This window comes from Scomber scombrus, chromosome 5, assembly GCF_963691925.1.
Source record: "Scomber scombrus chromosome 5, fScoSco1.1, whole genome shotgun sequence".
Taxonomy (NCBI): Eukaryota; Metazoa; Chordata; class Actinopteri; order Scombriformes; family Scombridae; genus Scomber; species Scomber scombrus.
Window position 1 is genome coordinate 10,595,621 of NC_084974.1, and position 15,538 is coordinate 10,611,158.

Sequence of the window (15,538 nt, forward strand, 5' to 3'; positions counted from 1 at the left end):
CAGCACCATGGACAGAGTCCGTCACTCTGATGGGAAAAATGGACGCTGACAGCATGAAAGTTCAGGATAACTTGGTTCTCTGTTGTTTTCATGCATTTTAAATCTCTCTCCTCACATATCAATCACTATCTTGTTGTGTATACCTCACGTTCAATAATCAATCAGTGCACAGGGATTGACATGCGCCTGCCCAGTGAAGTGGATGTATTATGGGCAGTTACACATTAGATTAATCTATGTTTAATTGACTGTACTGCCTTCTGTTTAGTTTGTAAAAAACAATTTTGAAATAAATGTGTAGCATGTGTACATACTGATTTATCGTAGAGGAAGAGCTGATTTTAAGTGAATTAACATCCTGCCTGTATATAAATGTATGAAATGTTGAACAAGCATTTTTCCCTCCCAGGCTTTGACTTACGTACTACTTTACTCTGCAGCCGACCGGGAAAACCTCTCAGAGATGGACAGACCGCATCTTTCAATGGGACAAGCCGTGAAGCATCCCTTACGTTTTACCACTGCGCTCTCCACCGGGTGTAACTACGCGATCCCAGACCGTCTGTCAGTTTTACCGACCTGCTACCGGCAAGCTAGATAAAACGACTATGGGTGGGCTGTAACATAATGTACTCTGTGCAATGATTCTTTTTTTTCTCCACCGTTTTCTTTAAGCAACATAACGCATTATTACTGCCTTTTCATTGTGTTGCTCGCCGTGTGTTGAATGATCCTGCTTTCTTCCTTGTGAGTCTGTATTTCTCTCTCTGTTGCCAGATGTTTTTGCTCATGAGGTCATAACGCGGAATCTGGCGGGTCCCCGGGGCGCATTCAGCGCCCCGCAGCTGTAGGCGGCCTGAGGTTTCCTTCTGTCAGCTGGCATGTGTGCTGCTGCTTTGGTGGGACACTCGCAGTGTGGTTTGGCCACGGAGTGGTCCAATGGGCTGTAATACAATTAGTTGTAGGTGCAGTCAGAACCTCTTTCTTTATTATGTTCACTTAAGACTGCCCCATCAATCAAAACACAACGAATAAGCAATCTTCATTTGCTATTTCTCATTGGTTTCACTCTTGCGCACGCAGAATAATCTGTGGGAATAGTGACAGATGAAAATATGAGTCCTGTTTGGTTAAATGTTGTCAAAAGCACGCAAAGTGGGGCTAGGAATCAAGTCGAGAGCGCAAACTTACGCAGATCCTCTTTCATGCTTTTCCCATGTATCTCGACCAAGCCTTATCATTATGCTACAGCTATGAGAGTCAGTGTTACGGAAAGTTAAAGACGGCAGTCAGGGAGAAGGGGAAAGTGGGAGATGGAGAAGAGGTAGAGACAGAGAAGCAGACCCACTCGCTGAGAGAGAGAGAGGAAAGGAGAGAGAGAGATAGAGAGAGAGAGAGACAGAGAGAGAGAGAGAGAGAGAGAGAGAGACGGGGCGCGCATGTCCAGTTCCTCCATACAGGCTGTTCTCCCAGCTCGCCAATCATTCTAACGAGTTTCCCCACTCTTTCTCTTCCCGTCTTTACATGTGCACCGGACACAGCTCTCTCCTGAGCGGACACTGCGGGGGGAAGAAGCGACGGGAACCCACCATGGAATAGGAATACATACTGAACAAAACGGGGGAACAAACCTCTCCCATCTTTCTTCTTTTTCCCCCTTTTTTCTGACGCATTTTTCTCTCTCTCGCATCTCCCCCTTCCCTCTCGATGTCTCTCAACAGTTTCTGAAGGGACTGAAGGAAAGAAAAATGAGGATTATTATTTTTTCTTGGCACTTTCTGGGGGTGTATTCCGCCCTTTGGGGGCTGGCGACGGGTGCTTTCCCTAGCTCAGTGCAGATAGGTGAGTTGGAGGATTACGGATTTTACGCACGGACACTCAGATCTGACACACTACACTGACTATTAGTGGATTTTAGCGGACAGCAGTCACCAAGAAAAAGGGGGTGCACCAGGACCCCCTGGCACCAACATACAAAAAAAAACATGCAGGAATGATGGAACAAGAGAACACACAAGTGTAGAAATATTTTTTCTTCTGGTTTCTCTTCTGATTCTTGTTTCTATCCAATATATTTTGGGTTAAGGAGCGATTGGATTGTCTTCTCTGTTGTGACTCAAATTGTTTATAAATGCACACAAACTCACTCTATTTGTCCCTTTACTGTATTTGCGTGTATTTTAAAGGCTATTCTGTGCTCATGAATGTTTCAGCGAGCTTTGTTCCCTTCTTGTCTTCTTCAGTGTTTAGACACTGCAGTATTCTCTCTCTCTCTCTCTCTCTCTCTCTCTCTCTCTCTCTCTCTCTCTCTCTCTCTCTCTCTCTCTCTCTCTCTCTCTCTCTCTCTCCCTCTCTCTCTCCCTCTCTCTCTCTCTCTCTCTGCCCTTTTCCAGTTACCCTCGTGTCAGTGCGGGAGAAGCCTGTCTTTTCACCCGCCTTATAGATCACAGATAAAGTTAACAAAATCTGGATAATCACTGGTTTGCTCAGAGCATGTGAACCACCATGCATGGGATCTCTAACCTTTCTCTTAGGCACACACACACACACACACACACACACACACACACACACACACACACACACACACACACACACACACACACACACACACACACACACACACACACACACCATTCATGCAGGCATGTGTGTGATAATGAATGCGCTGCATCACTCCTTGTGGGGGCAGTTGGGAGGTCCTATAATGAGATTCGGCTCCTTGACTCTGTCTCCCTACAGCTGCCAATAAACTTAATACGCTAAATATTTCCTGCTTGGTACACAGACATACACACACATATTTGCACTGTTTTTCAGGCATGCATGTGCACATGTACAGTATGCACGCACAGTCACAAAATGCATACATGCATTATATGGGATTCACTGGCACAACTGCAAATATGCATTCACATACATGTGCAGCATGCAGAGGCACTACACAGTGGACATGCACCTAACACATACAAACGGTTGTGCAGAAGCACACACATGCACACCAATTTTCCTCCCACTGACTGTCCACATACATGATCATTCACTGGGTTCTCCAGCAGTTCACTTGAGGAGTCATTTGCATATCTCTGCATTGCACACAAGTGTAATGGAAGCACAGACAGTTTCTTTTTGCATATTTGTGTGTAGGAGAGAGACAGAGACTTGACACAGATGAGAATGTTTGTGGAATTTTTTGAAGAAACTGGTGCAATAAGATATCATGCTGGGACACATCTTAACTCCTCATCACGAAGTGTATGTGGTTTTGTGTGTGTGTGTGTGTGTGTGTGTGTGTGTGTGTGTGTGTGTGTGTGTGTGTGTGTGTGTGTGTGTGCTCTAAACCGGAATTCTATCATAAAAACAGAATCCACAAACCAATTCATTCAAGATCTGGCAGATTTTTCCCATTAATGCAATCTTAAGTTATAGTGAGCTTTGCATATTACCCACACACACTCACCAGCTATATTGTCTGTTCTGTGTGCGTGTGTTTCATGTCTGGCTTCGGATGCTGGTCGTTGGTAGTGGATGCAGATATTTAGAATGAATGTGACTCAGACAGATACACAGATAAATGACATGTTATAAAGTGACAATTGCTTGGTTCAATATGCTCTGCCTCCCGACTCCTCCCCTGTCATCTTTTCTCTCTCTCCCTCCCTTTTCTCCCCCGATGCAATGTCAAGGCTTCACAGGCTGCCAGTGTAATCCAATTCAGTTGAGTTGACTTGAGTCTGATTCAGTTAAATCACATCAGTTGACTTCAGTTCAAGGCATGAAGCAATGTGGAAGTAATCATATTAGCATAAACAAAAGACTGTATCAGTGTTATCAAGAAAATACAATAAAACAAGTTTTATGCAGTTAATAAAAATATGATTAATGAAATGAAAATCATTGATACAAATTCTGAGCATAGTTAGGATATGATAGTTAATACCATGCGTTCCTACTTCTATTTGAGTCTTTAGTTTTCACAGAATATTTTTTTTCTGTGAATGTTTTTCAATTCATTGATTATAGCTCTGTTATGGTTCTTCTATTTCCTCTGACAATCTTCTTCAGTGGTCAAGTCATGGTTAATTAGTCTGGATTATGTTCCAAGTCTCTCTTTCTTTTTCTTCTTTTTTCTCATTTCCCTTTTAATTTAGCCTATAACAAGTACACCATACGTCATATTTGATTCCTTTTCAATTCATACCCGTGTAATTGTTGGTATTAGATAGTATATAGTTTATCAGGCTCAGAAAATAGAAAAAGTCCCTCTGGGCAGAAAGCCTGAAAGGATGACCCTCCACCCCCCCCTCCACCCCCCTCCCCACTTCCGATTTGTAGAAGCTTTTCTCAACATGAATCCGAGGTGTTGGTCTGCCAATCTTAGCCACAGACACTAGTTCTCTCCATCTCTCTGCTTCTTAATTTGGTCTCTAATATTTTGGACTCTACACTATCAGCTTTACTGTTTCTCATCATCTCTTCTTTTGCCTCTCATTCTCATTCTGTCAGATGGAGCATACACTACTGAGGGATGCTCTCGTTTTTAAAGGCCAGCTGACATTTTGCACCCACCTCCCTCTCCCTCTTTTTTTCAGCATGGCCAATGATCTTCCTTTATTTAGCTGACACTTTTTGAGCTGGCCTTCCTCCTCTGTTTTCTTTTATGTCCCCTCCAACTCATTATCTCTTTGACTGCCTTCATTTCAGCTTATTTGTCTCTCTTTTCTTCTCCACTCCTCTCCCCTCTCTTTGATATCATCAATGAAATGCACAGTGTGGGTATCCGTGACTTTGTATTCATGTTTGTGTGTGAGTAGCAATGAAAGACAAATTACCTTTTTCTAACAAAGCTAATGAAGATCTTGGCTTTCTTCTCTTCCTCCCTCCCTATCTATCTTTCTTTCCCCACATTACTCCCTTTCTTCCTGTCTCTTTCTCCCTCTCTCAACACACTCCCTTCTGACCCTTCCCCACTCTGCAATAACTCACTTCCTTTCCTCTCCATCATGTTATTCTCCACCTTGCCCCTCTCTCTCTTTCTAGGTGGGTTGTTCATTAGGAATACTGATCAGGAGTATACAGCATTTCGACTAGCTATCTTCCTCCACAACACCAGCCCTAATGCTACGGAAGCTCCCTTTAACCTGGTCCCACATGTCGACAACATAGAGACCGCCAACAGCTTTGCAGTCACTAATGCATGTAAGTATTTGAATCTATGTGTGACTGAAAATGAAGATGAGAGAGTTACACTGAGGTATTCCTCTCTTTCTTTTATCTTGCTCTCTCCATGTTTGTTTCTCAATCTCTTCTCTCTCCTTACCAAACTGTTGGATAAAGATCGATTTAATTAGGGATTTAGGTTGTTTAAAGGATCAGACTGTAACTTTATTATCTTTGCAATGCAGGATGCTGCAGCTGAGCAGTCTTTGGGGAACTTGGTTTGAAAATTGGCTTTTCTACAACAGTTGCTGAACAATTTGTCATTTTGAAATGTTTGTTTTAGGCACTGTAAAGTACTTTTTTAACAATCTTAAATAGAAAACATGGACAATGTTTGTGGTTAATATTGCCAACGTTTATGACACATTCTGTCCAACTTCTCCATATGTTATTCACTATACCCAATTATCCATCCCATTGGCAAAAATGCCAATATTACCAATATTATCAATATGCAATCACTGTAGAATTAGTCCCAGGACAGCCGCAGACAGGACTGAAAACGCTCAGATCAAAGGGAAGTAAGTGGTACTCATGTCGTCCTTGATCTCTTGAAGAATGACAGCTAATCTTTCAACATCCCTCTCTGTTTTCTGGGAGTTTTGATCTAATCCTTCACATTCCCTTGTGACCTGGAAGCTTACAACAGAGAGGTTTTGATAATTGTACTGACAGGCCAGTGTTAACAAGGCTATGTGGGCAGCTTCACCAACAATTCAGAGCTGCTCCGTGTGCCACAGGTGTCTCTGTGTGGATACTGAAGTTGTTACCAAGATAAAGATTTACATATTTTGTGATAACAATTATGCACCATTTCTGTTTAGAACACATATGAAATTGTCAGACTCATTAAAAGGATTATTTCAGGTGAATTTAACCATAAAGCCAGTGTTAGCCATTTACCAGTGTTATTTGGATGCGTATTATATGACTACAATGGACATTGCATGAAGATTAGACTATGAAGATAACTTAAAAAATAAAAAAAAATAAAAAAAATCAGAACACCATCTTAAATTGAATTTATGCTCGTTTGATGTTCTTCCTCCACTTTGTCCATTATGGCTGTTACACCATTCACTGATTTCCTGCCCTTCCCTGAACTTTAGTGTGTATTTATTTGCTTTGGTTAGTGACTTTTTGCCTTATGGATGCTTTTTGGTTGTTTGAATGACATAAGCATTATTCCTTCAATTGGATTGGCTTCTTTGGATGGCATTTCCCCCACACTTGTAGAAGGCAGTGGAATTTACTGAAAATGATGTAACTAATAATATTATCATAATTTAAGATAAGATTACTGGGATCATCATTGTTATAGTTTCATCATGCAGAAATATGTGTGAGCTCTACTTACTCTGTGGTTTGTTCACTCTAGTTTCTTTCTTATGGTGTTGTGGCTCTCTTTATTTGTGTTTACGTGTTAAGACTTTTGGTTTGCTGACCGACACTGGCTTTAACCGCTGTAATCTAAAAGCCTACAATATGGTTAGGTGTGTCTCTATGTGTAACCTGTGAGTCTTCGCTCCTGTGTGTTTGAGTACTGTATTTAAGATGGAAACACTCTCTACAGGATACTCATTGCTAATTCTGTTATTCATCTGCCTCCCGGTGAGGGAAGTGAGTCTTTTTGTGTTGGCGCATGAGAGGGGACGAAGGTTCTGTTGTTACGCTTAATGAGTTGAATTTTAGAGTACGTTTGGCTTATTTATTTACAAAGAAAGAGAGTAGCACTGAATACGAAAACCCTTTTTCCTTGCTGCAAAAGGTTCAGTGTTGTCCACTATTTTACAGTGCATGGTGCACAGCTTTTTGTGTCGTCCTTACAAGCTGAATTTCCCTCAAGGGTATTGTATTATATCACCCCCCCCCCCCCATTAACACAGTCCTATGATGCATCCATCTTATTTTGGGGAAATTTACAAGGGAATGCACTGAAATATTTTACCGCCTTATCTCATTAAACTTTAACAAATTGCGGAGCTGTTAACTAAGCTTGGGAACAAAATCAATACAATATATTACAGCAATACAGTACAGCTCCTCTTGATATTGTTTCATTATGTTTAACAAGATTTTTAAAATATCTTGAAACTTGTACATGAAACTCCACATAAGCAGCTCCACTGGCAAACAAAGCTACTGAAATCGTCAAAGAAACAGTTGTCAGAGGGGTGCTTTAAAGTCTGAAAGGTATTGAATAGCAGATAGTTCTTGGTTCATGTTGTGTTATGCATTAACACAGTTTATATCGCCAGAGGGTATTATTATAGGGTTTAACCTCATTCTAATGCAAGTCACATTAAATTTTAAATCATATCAGTGTAATGCAATTTCCAAGTTCGTTTGTCTCCTGTATTATGGCCCCACATGAATGAATAGAAAGGTTAATACAATACAATGATTGGAAAAATTAACAACAATATGTTTGACCATGCATAGGAGGATTTTTGTAATGTCCTATATGTTTTATGGCGCGACAATGGTGTGGTTAAATTCTGGTTAGGTTTAGGTACAGACGCTACTTGGTCAGGATTAGGAAAGATTGTAGTTTGTATTAAAATGATCACTTAAAACATGGTCTGGTTTAAAGCTAAAGCTTCCTTAAAGCTAGGCAAATTTCATCTTCATGGCAACAATAAATAACACAACAACTGTAGTTAATTATTATAATTGTAGTGGTTTTAACAAAACTGTCTCAAGTCACAGTTGGAAACATGATGATTCAAAGCAAACAGCAGTCTTTAGTTGTTATTCGAACTGTTCTGCTTCTCTGTCTCATTATTACTTAGGCCACTAGATGGCGTTTCTCAAATGTAACTATAGGTCATTTTTGGCAACTGATATCACAACGTATTAGGGCGTTTTTCCAACCCAGTGTCATGGTAGTTCGTAAAATAGTCACTAAATTAAATCTATTGATTGGTGTCCACAGCACGACTTTCAAACTAATGTATTTCAATGGGAAGTAAATTTTGCGCCTGCAGCATGTATTTTTTGGGAGTGGGAGCACAGAAGCTGCATTGTTTTTTGTATTTAACTCAATATTACTCAACATTTAACCAGGAGATTTTATCATTGTTGTTTCTTTATCAGTCCCGGCCAGACCAGATAATTTGCTGTCAATTTTATTTATATCCTCAACATTTCTCAAGACAAAAACACTAGTGTCATTGATAACTAAACAAAACAATGAGTGAATGTTATGGCCATTGGCTTTAATTCTTTCACCTTTGATTGTGATTTTGACTTTTTTTTGTCAGTTTCGTCGATAGTGCGAAAGTGGTTACATTAGCTTACCAATGATCCTCACCGACTGTTACGATGGTGAAGACACCAGCAAAAGCTGTGTAACTTTATATAGTACTTTTTCTCACTGTCAACATTTCTCAACCCAAAACCACAAAGTTTTTTTTTTTTTTTTTTAAACTTTTATTTAAAAAAAAAAGATGTTCTTGATAACTCAATACTCCAATATGGAGCTGAAAATAGTCCCCAACAAATGCACTATTTACCATTTGAGTAAAGCATGCTGTGCTCAGCTGTTTAAGGAAGTTAAGTACAGTATCCTATCTATGAACCTTTTTCATTTACAAAAGATTGAAAGATTTGTTTTCAGCAGAAACAATAGGGCACAGGGCCAAGTGCCACTGATAAGGATGGTAGATGAGAAAGTATTGAGAGGCATATTAACCAGTGTTAGTTTTGGTCTTTTCATGGGATTTGTTGATGCTGTTAACATTACAGAATAATGTCAACCTTATCCTTTGATGGGATAGATGTACATTGTTCAATGTTGGACTTTAAAGGGGACCTATTATGCTTTTCCATATTTTCAGTCATACATATAATGTTACAATGTCTGATTGTTGTTTTAAATGTGGCAAAAGTATCAAATAATGAGGTAAACATATGTCAAAGTAATCACTGTTTGCAAAAAGCACTGGCTTCACACTACTGAATGTTCAGTTTCCAACAGTTTTTTCTGCTTTCAACCTGAGCTGATGTCACCTCGTGACAGATTTCTTTATATGGTCATCTGTTCCAGGCACAGTGTAAGACTTCCTTGCTCCGTTGGCGTTTTTCCCTCGGTTTTGGGGTTAATCACACCAAGCCATGACTTGAGTCAAACTGGCACACTGAGTGTTTTTCCATTACACAGCAGGCAAGTTAAATAAGTAGTGTACTTGTTGGAGGTGAACTGGTTGTCTGGAGCTCTTCATCAAACATCATCATCACTTTATCTGTTTCTGCTTGTACTATTCCTCCCTGTATTTTTTCTAACTAATCCACTGAACAAAGAGCTCCAAATATTTCCATATCTTCTTGTGTTCACCAGATTTTAGTGCCACTAATGAAGCTCTGCTAATTTGGTGAAGAACACTTTTGATAACACAATAAAAGTCTCCCATATCAAGCAGTAAAGCTTGGGAAATGTTGGGGTATTAATTGGCAGTAAAAACAAATCTGATACGGCTGCACTTTGATAGGCTTCCTGAAGCTGGCCAGTCAGAACAGAGTGGGCTCATCAGGAGGGAAGCCTTAAAGAGACCAGAGCTAAAACTGCCTGTTAAATGCTGAACTCAGGGGCTGCATTAAGGTTTTCTGAACTGTAATTCGTGCAAAGTTACTCAGTGGAGTCAGAGAATAAGAATAGAGCTGGAAATGAGCATAATAGATCCCCTTTAAGCTATCAACTCTCACTGTTGGTCATCTCTTCTTTCTTCTCTTACAGTGCCTGTTTGCCTCTTCCCATTTCTTATTTCCCATTTCCCATTTCCAATCTACCGTCTACAGTCTACCTTTCTCTCTCTATCTCTCTCTCCCTCTCTCTCTCTCTGTCTCTCTCCCCCTCTCTCTCTTTCACACACACACACACACACACACACACACACACACACACACACACACACACACACACACACACACACACACACACACACACACACACACACTCAGGCAGGCATTGGGCTATAAGAGGAGGAGTGTTTGGAAAATGAAGGTCTTCTATGTGAACCGTCTGCTCTCTCTCCGCAGGCCACACATAACAAGCGGAACCACTCACTCTCTCTCTCTCTCTCTCTCTCTCTCTCTCTCTCTCTCTCTCTCTCTCTCTCTCTCTCTCTCTCTCTCTCTCTCTCTCTCTCTCTCTCTCTCTCTCTCTCTCTTTCTGTCTCTGTCTCTTCTACTTGCCCATTCTCTCTCTTTCACTGTTATTTTCCCTCTGTTTCCTCCTCTCTGTCGTTGTACCCCTTGTCTCCCCATCTCCTCACTATTTCTCTGCTCCGCTATACTTCATCATGTTTTGCCGTCTCTCCCCTCTGCACAGGCGTGGTGAATGGATCTCTAAATTAATCCCTGACTCTTGCTCTGGGTGGAGAGCAATGCTCCGAATTAGAATAGGGAATTCTACCACTGACCTTGGCTAGTTCCTCTCTATTCTAGTATTCAGTAGGCGTGAATGGATCATAAAAATCCCTGGTCCCCATCATTTTTCCCTATTTACTGAGGAATATAACCCATTTTCTTGTCCCAGGGTCACACATCCATATTCTCTGCTGCCATCAATCTGTCTTTGAATCTGAATTTGTGTATATGTATCTTTTTGATGTGCCTCAGCCAGAGACGCACACCGTTCCACTGGGCTCACCACTGTGTCTCTATTCACTGGCTTATAGAAAATAATGCACATGGATTAGCATGGCCAAAAGCTGCACGGTGTGTGTGTGTGTGTGCCTGCGTGTGTCTTTTTCAGGCACGTGTGATGATATTTCTATCCACACAGAATGCATGTGTGCAAACCTGTGTGTCACTGAGGTGCATGGCCACATGTGATTGTCTGCGTGCAGTGAAAAAAATCAGCTTAGACAGTGCGTGATGAAGATAGACAGAAAGTGATAAGGTGAATTAGGGACGGAGGAGAAAGAAATGGAGAGGAAAGGATTTGTAACAAAGAAGCGGTTATGCCTGGTTTGTGGTGCTATGGCTGAGAGACAGTGATGCTCTGCTCTGATTATAAATGTGATTCTTGATATGCAGGATAATACATCTGTTTTAATCCCTCTGAGGTCCAACAATAAGACAAATAAATAGTATTCTTTTTTATGATGTACCTACTGCAGTAAAGATTATGATGATGATATGTGTGGTGGCTTGGTTGGTTGATTTTTGCTTTGATGCATAACCTCATTTGTCATCTAGAGTTACTATAGATTGTGCCTATAGTGAATCATTCATAAATCAATACTGTTTATGTATTATTGACTGCCACAGATTGCATTTACATGCAGACTGCACCTGATTATCTCTCCAACCAAATAGAGTCAAACAGTTGAGAGTCAAAATCACCTTGAGGTGTCAGTTTTGTATTGTCCTTATGTTGTTAGAAGTTAAGGATAACATTAATTAATTCTGAGATATGAAAGCGATAAGGCTCTTGAATTAGTCCTGTAGTTAGACCAGTAGACTAAAGTCATGACAAGACAAAAGTTTCCATAGTAATTTGATGTGTGAGTCAGTCAGGGTGGTTTGCATTGAATCTGTAAACTCTGCTGTGTACAATCAAGGACAAACAAAGGTAATTCCATCACTATCATACAAAATACTGAACGTGCTAAAATTTGATTTATGCACATGTGTTAAGTGGTTGCATGTGGCATCACTACAGTGCTACAACTGATGTGCACCTCCTAAAAAATGTAATTACACCTAGGGGCTACAGCAGATACAGAGACACATAAGAACCCAGAAAACTGTAATTGGTCAGTCTGGACTGCTTATGTTTTCTACATCAAGTGACTGTAAAGAGAGCTGATTGAAAGGTCATCAAAGAAGTTGAAGAAAGACTCAGTAGTCTTCCTCTTTTAGTAGCACACATCAAGCGGAGCCATCTGCACTGCAAATCTTCTGTCCACTGTGGAATCTCTGCTCTATATAAATCAATTATCTTAGACACAGCAATTAGTCTCCTGTTCATTGATGAAACAAATGACAAAATATAACTCAAGAATTATAAATTACCTAGATGTTACTCTAGGTCTACACGTATATGTAGCCTTTCTGCACTTTATATCACAGACTAAGTGAATGTAGATAAAGTTATGGTGGTTTTATCAAAGGGTGAAGCTTTTTATAAATAAAAACATATACCAAAGGTATGTCCAACATGACTCACATTAACTCTAAGGTAATTCAGGGATTTGCATTGCCTTGCAGCTCTTCCCAGTGTAATTCTAAAAGCTCCACGTTCATTTGCTCTTCATAGTTTGACCAATCACAGTCTGGTTGAAATTATTTTCAGCTCTTGATGCCATTGTTTTCCAGTCACCTTTTAGCACTTTCCTGCTCATTAATGATGCCAAGCGTAAACTCACACAAGTTTTTCTGGCCCATGTTGACAAGTAAAATGTATTTTGCAATGATTGAAAGGGTGTTAATACAATGTCGACCATGAAAACAAATTTCTTTGCAAACAAACACACTTCCAAAGAGTTTGTCACTCCAAAAGTCAAGTCTTGGAGCACTGGTTATAGATTCCTAGAACACTTTTCTACAACTCAGCAACTCTGTTGCACACACACACATACACACACACACACACACACACACACACACACACACGTAGATACCATTTTTTACATAGTCTCTCTCGCTCGCTCTCTCTGACTCATAAACATATTGATTTTCCAACCTATCCATATATTTCCAGTTTCCCCAAATACAGCATGTCTCCGTGCTTTTTTGCTAACTCACTCCTTTCATTAAATGGCTCAATAACAGCAGTGTATCATCATCTTCGTTGGTGATGTTTTACATGGTTATTAGTCTTCTTAATAGCCACACTGAGGGAAATAGAGTGAAATGATATCTGAAAGTCTGGCAAAGCAGGGAGATTTACTTTGTGGCAAGCTTTCGTTTATTCATGTTACTATCATATTGAAGCTGCTGGCTGACACTGCAAGCAGCCTAAATGCTGATCCTGGCATCAGGATACATTATCTGGTTCAGGGCAAATAGCATGGCAGTAATGAATTAATACATTATCATTTAAACCTTTACTGGAGCATTAGTTTGTTAGTCACCTGCAGTTTAAATATAAAGTAATATAATTAAATGAATATGTCCCATTTAGAGTCAAGTTTAAGTAGATTTGTGTTACTGAATAATGATAATGACAAAGTAGTGGAGCTTTACAAGAAAACAAGAAAAGCAAAAATGAGATGATTCTTAGGGGAAATAACAGAAACTGCAGGAATTCCTGAAATCAATCTCAGTCTCACCGTGCTTATATACGTCATCACAGACAGCAGGTAACAACATGTTGTTAACTAGATAGCGGAAATCTTTGTAGTGTCCTGTTGAGGTTAACACATCTCCTGTAGTTTAATTCGTACAAATAATGCAAGATTGTGCTTTATCTGAATGTATCCTTAGGGCTAATCGTTGGTCTGTGACATACAAATCCTCTCCGGTCAACTGCTTCTGTTTTTTTAGACCTGCTTCATGAGTAACTAGACTGAAAGCTTGCAGTATTGTATTGTTAAGACTGACAGCCATTGCTTTTGGGTGTTTTTGTGATCAGAAATAAAAATAGTTCTATGTAATGCAGTTTTTGAAGTAGCAAGGTGAAATTGTGAATTCCGTGCTACTGTATTTAATATAAATACATAAAAAACTCTGTAGAAAACACCTTGTTGTGTATTGTTTAATCATAGTGAATATGATGTGAATGTTCATGTCATTTTTAAGTTATTCATTGATATTTTCATTGTATCTGAGCACCAGGGCCATGGTACTTGTTCAACTGGAACAACTGGAATCAATATAATTGTCCAAGTATTAACAGAACCCCTCACATAGCAGCAGCAATGTAAAAAGTCCACGATATTGTGCTTCCAATTACTTTAAAGCGAATATACATGCAGCACAAATAGACTGTTAGCTTTTCAAAAACTCCTTTAAAAATTCTATTCAGTTTAGGTCGATCAGCTTAGCAAACACACACATCATTGCTTTGTGCACACATGCATTGAATACCTCACAACAGTATCAGCTTTCACAATTTTCATTTTCCCTGAAATCACCAGTAATGACCAAATGCTTAACAGCTTTCTTTGTGTGTGTGTGTGTGTGTGTGTGTGTGTGTGTGTGTGTCTGTGTGTGTGTGTGTGTGTGTGTGTGTGTGTGTGTGCGTGTGTGTGTGTGTGTGTGTGTATACACGTGTGCATGTTAGCTTATGTGGGGTGCGATAAGTGGTCCCTGAAGAATTGCTCTGTTGCATCATTTTATTAAAGTCTCAGCAGTAATGACCAAACAGCAAGCAACATTATTAAACCATACAGCATGTTGCAATGAATCCGTACACTTGCGCCTGGTAATCTGATTTTGTTTAGTGGTTCAATAAAACAGACTATTTCTCATTGTGTCTCACCTCTTTCATTAAAAAGTCCACTACCAGGGAGCGGAGCCGACACTTCACTGCACTAGCAACAGTGAAAGGACTTTTTTAACCCTTAGATGCATAAGTGGGGTCAAAAATGACCCCAGCAGTTGTTTTTTTGCGATATCTTTGTAATTTTAAATTTGTATCGTTTAATATTCCATGTATTCCTCAAATAGGTTGTCTTTGACACGAGGCCATTTGGATTTGTATCTAATTGTTATATTTTTTAAGTAATTGCATTTTTTGTATCAGTACCACACTCTTCCATACGTGGGGTCAAAAAGGACCCCAATCATTTTCTATGGAATTTCAAGGGTTAACCCTAGGAACCTTTGATTTTTATCAACTGTGACTGTCAGGTATATTTACTGTCGATCCACACATCTAATGTCAGCAGTCTCACCACCCCTAAAGATTATTTTTTCACAGCAACATACATGTATTATTAGTACAAGTATTATCATCATTTTTATACCTTAGAATATATATGCTGTTATAAAATATGAACTTAATTTCCACATACATGATTTTTGTGTGATATAGTGTTGTGTTATCATCATCAAATTGTAAAGCGTCCTTGGATATGTGAAAGGTGCTATATAAATCGAACCTATTTTTATTATTATTATAATTATTATTATCAAATTACTTTCTAGTAAGCTAACACTAGCTAACTAAGATAGCTAACATTACTGCATTTGTTGTGTAGAGAAGCAGACTCTCACTATGATGGTTAGGGTTAGGGTTATGACAGGGCCAACAGAAGAGAAAGAGGTGTACGATGTGTGCAAAGCCACCAATAGTTGCTGGAAATGCAGTGACCCTGTGTGCAGTGCTCACAGCCAGAAACAAGTAGTTTGTAACAGCTGGTCACAG

At 39.7% G+C, this 15,538-nt stretch overlaps 1 protein-coding gene across 2 annotated transcripts in view; it reads left to right on the forward strand.

Annotated features, from left to right (window-relative positions):
* The first annotated feature begins 1,748 nt into the window (after positions 1-1,748).
* The window catches only part of gria4a (glutamate receptor, ionotropic, AMPA 4a), a 98,764-nt gene continuing 84,974 nt past the window's right edge, over positions 1,749-15,538 (forward strand). For both annotated transcript variants that reach the window (XM_062419787.1, XM_062419788.1), the window contains exons 1-2: positions 1,749-1,842; positions 5,041-5,199. In XM_062419787.1, the coding sequence (XP_062275771.1) occupies positions 1,749-1,842; positions 5,041-5,199 (253 nt within the window). The remainder of the gene's footprint in view (positions 1,843-5,040; positions 5,200-15,538) is intronic.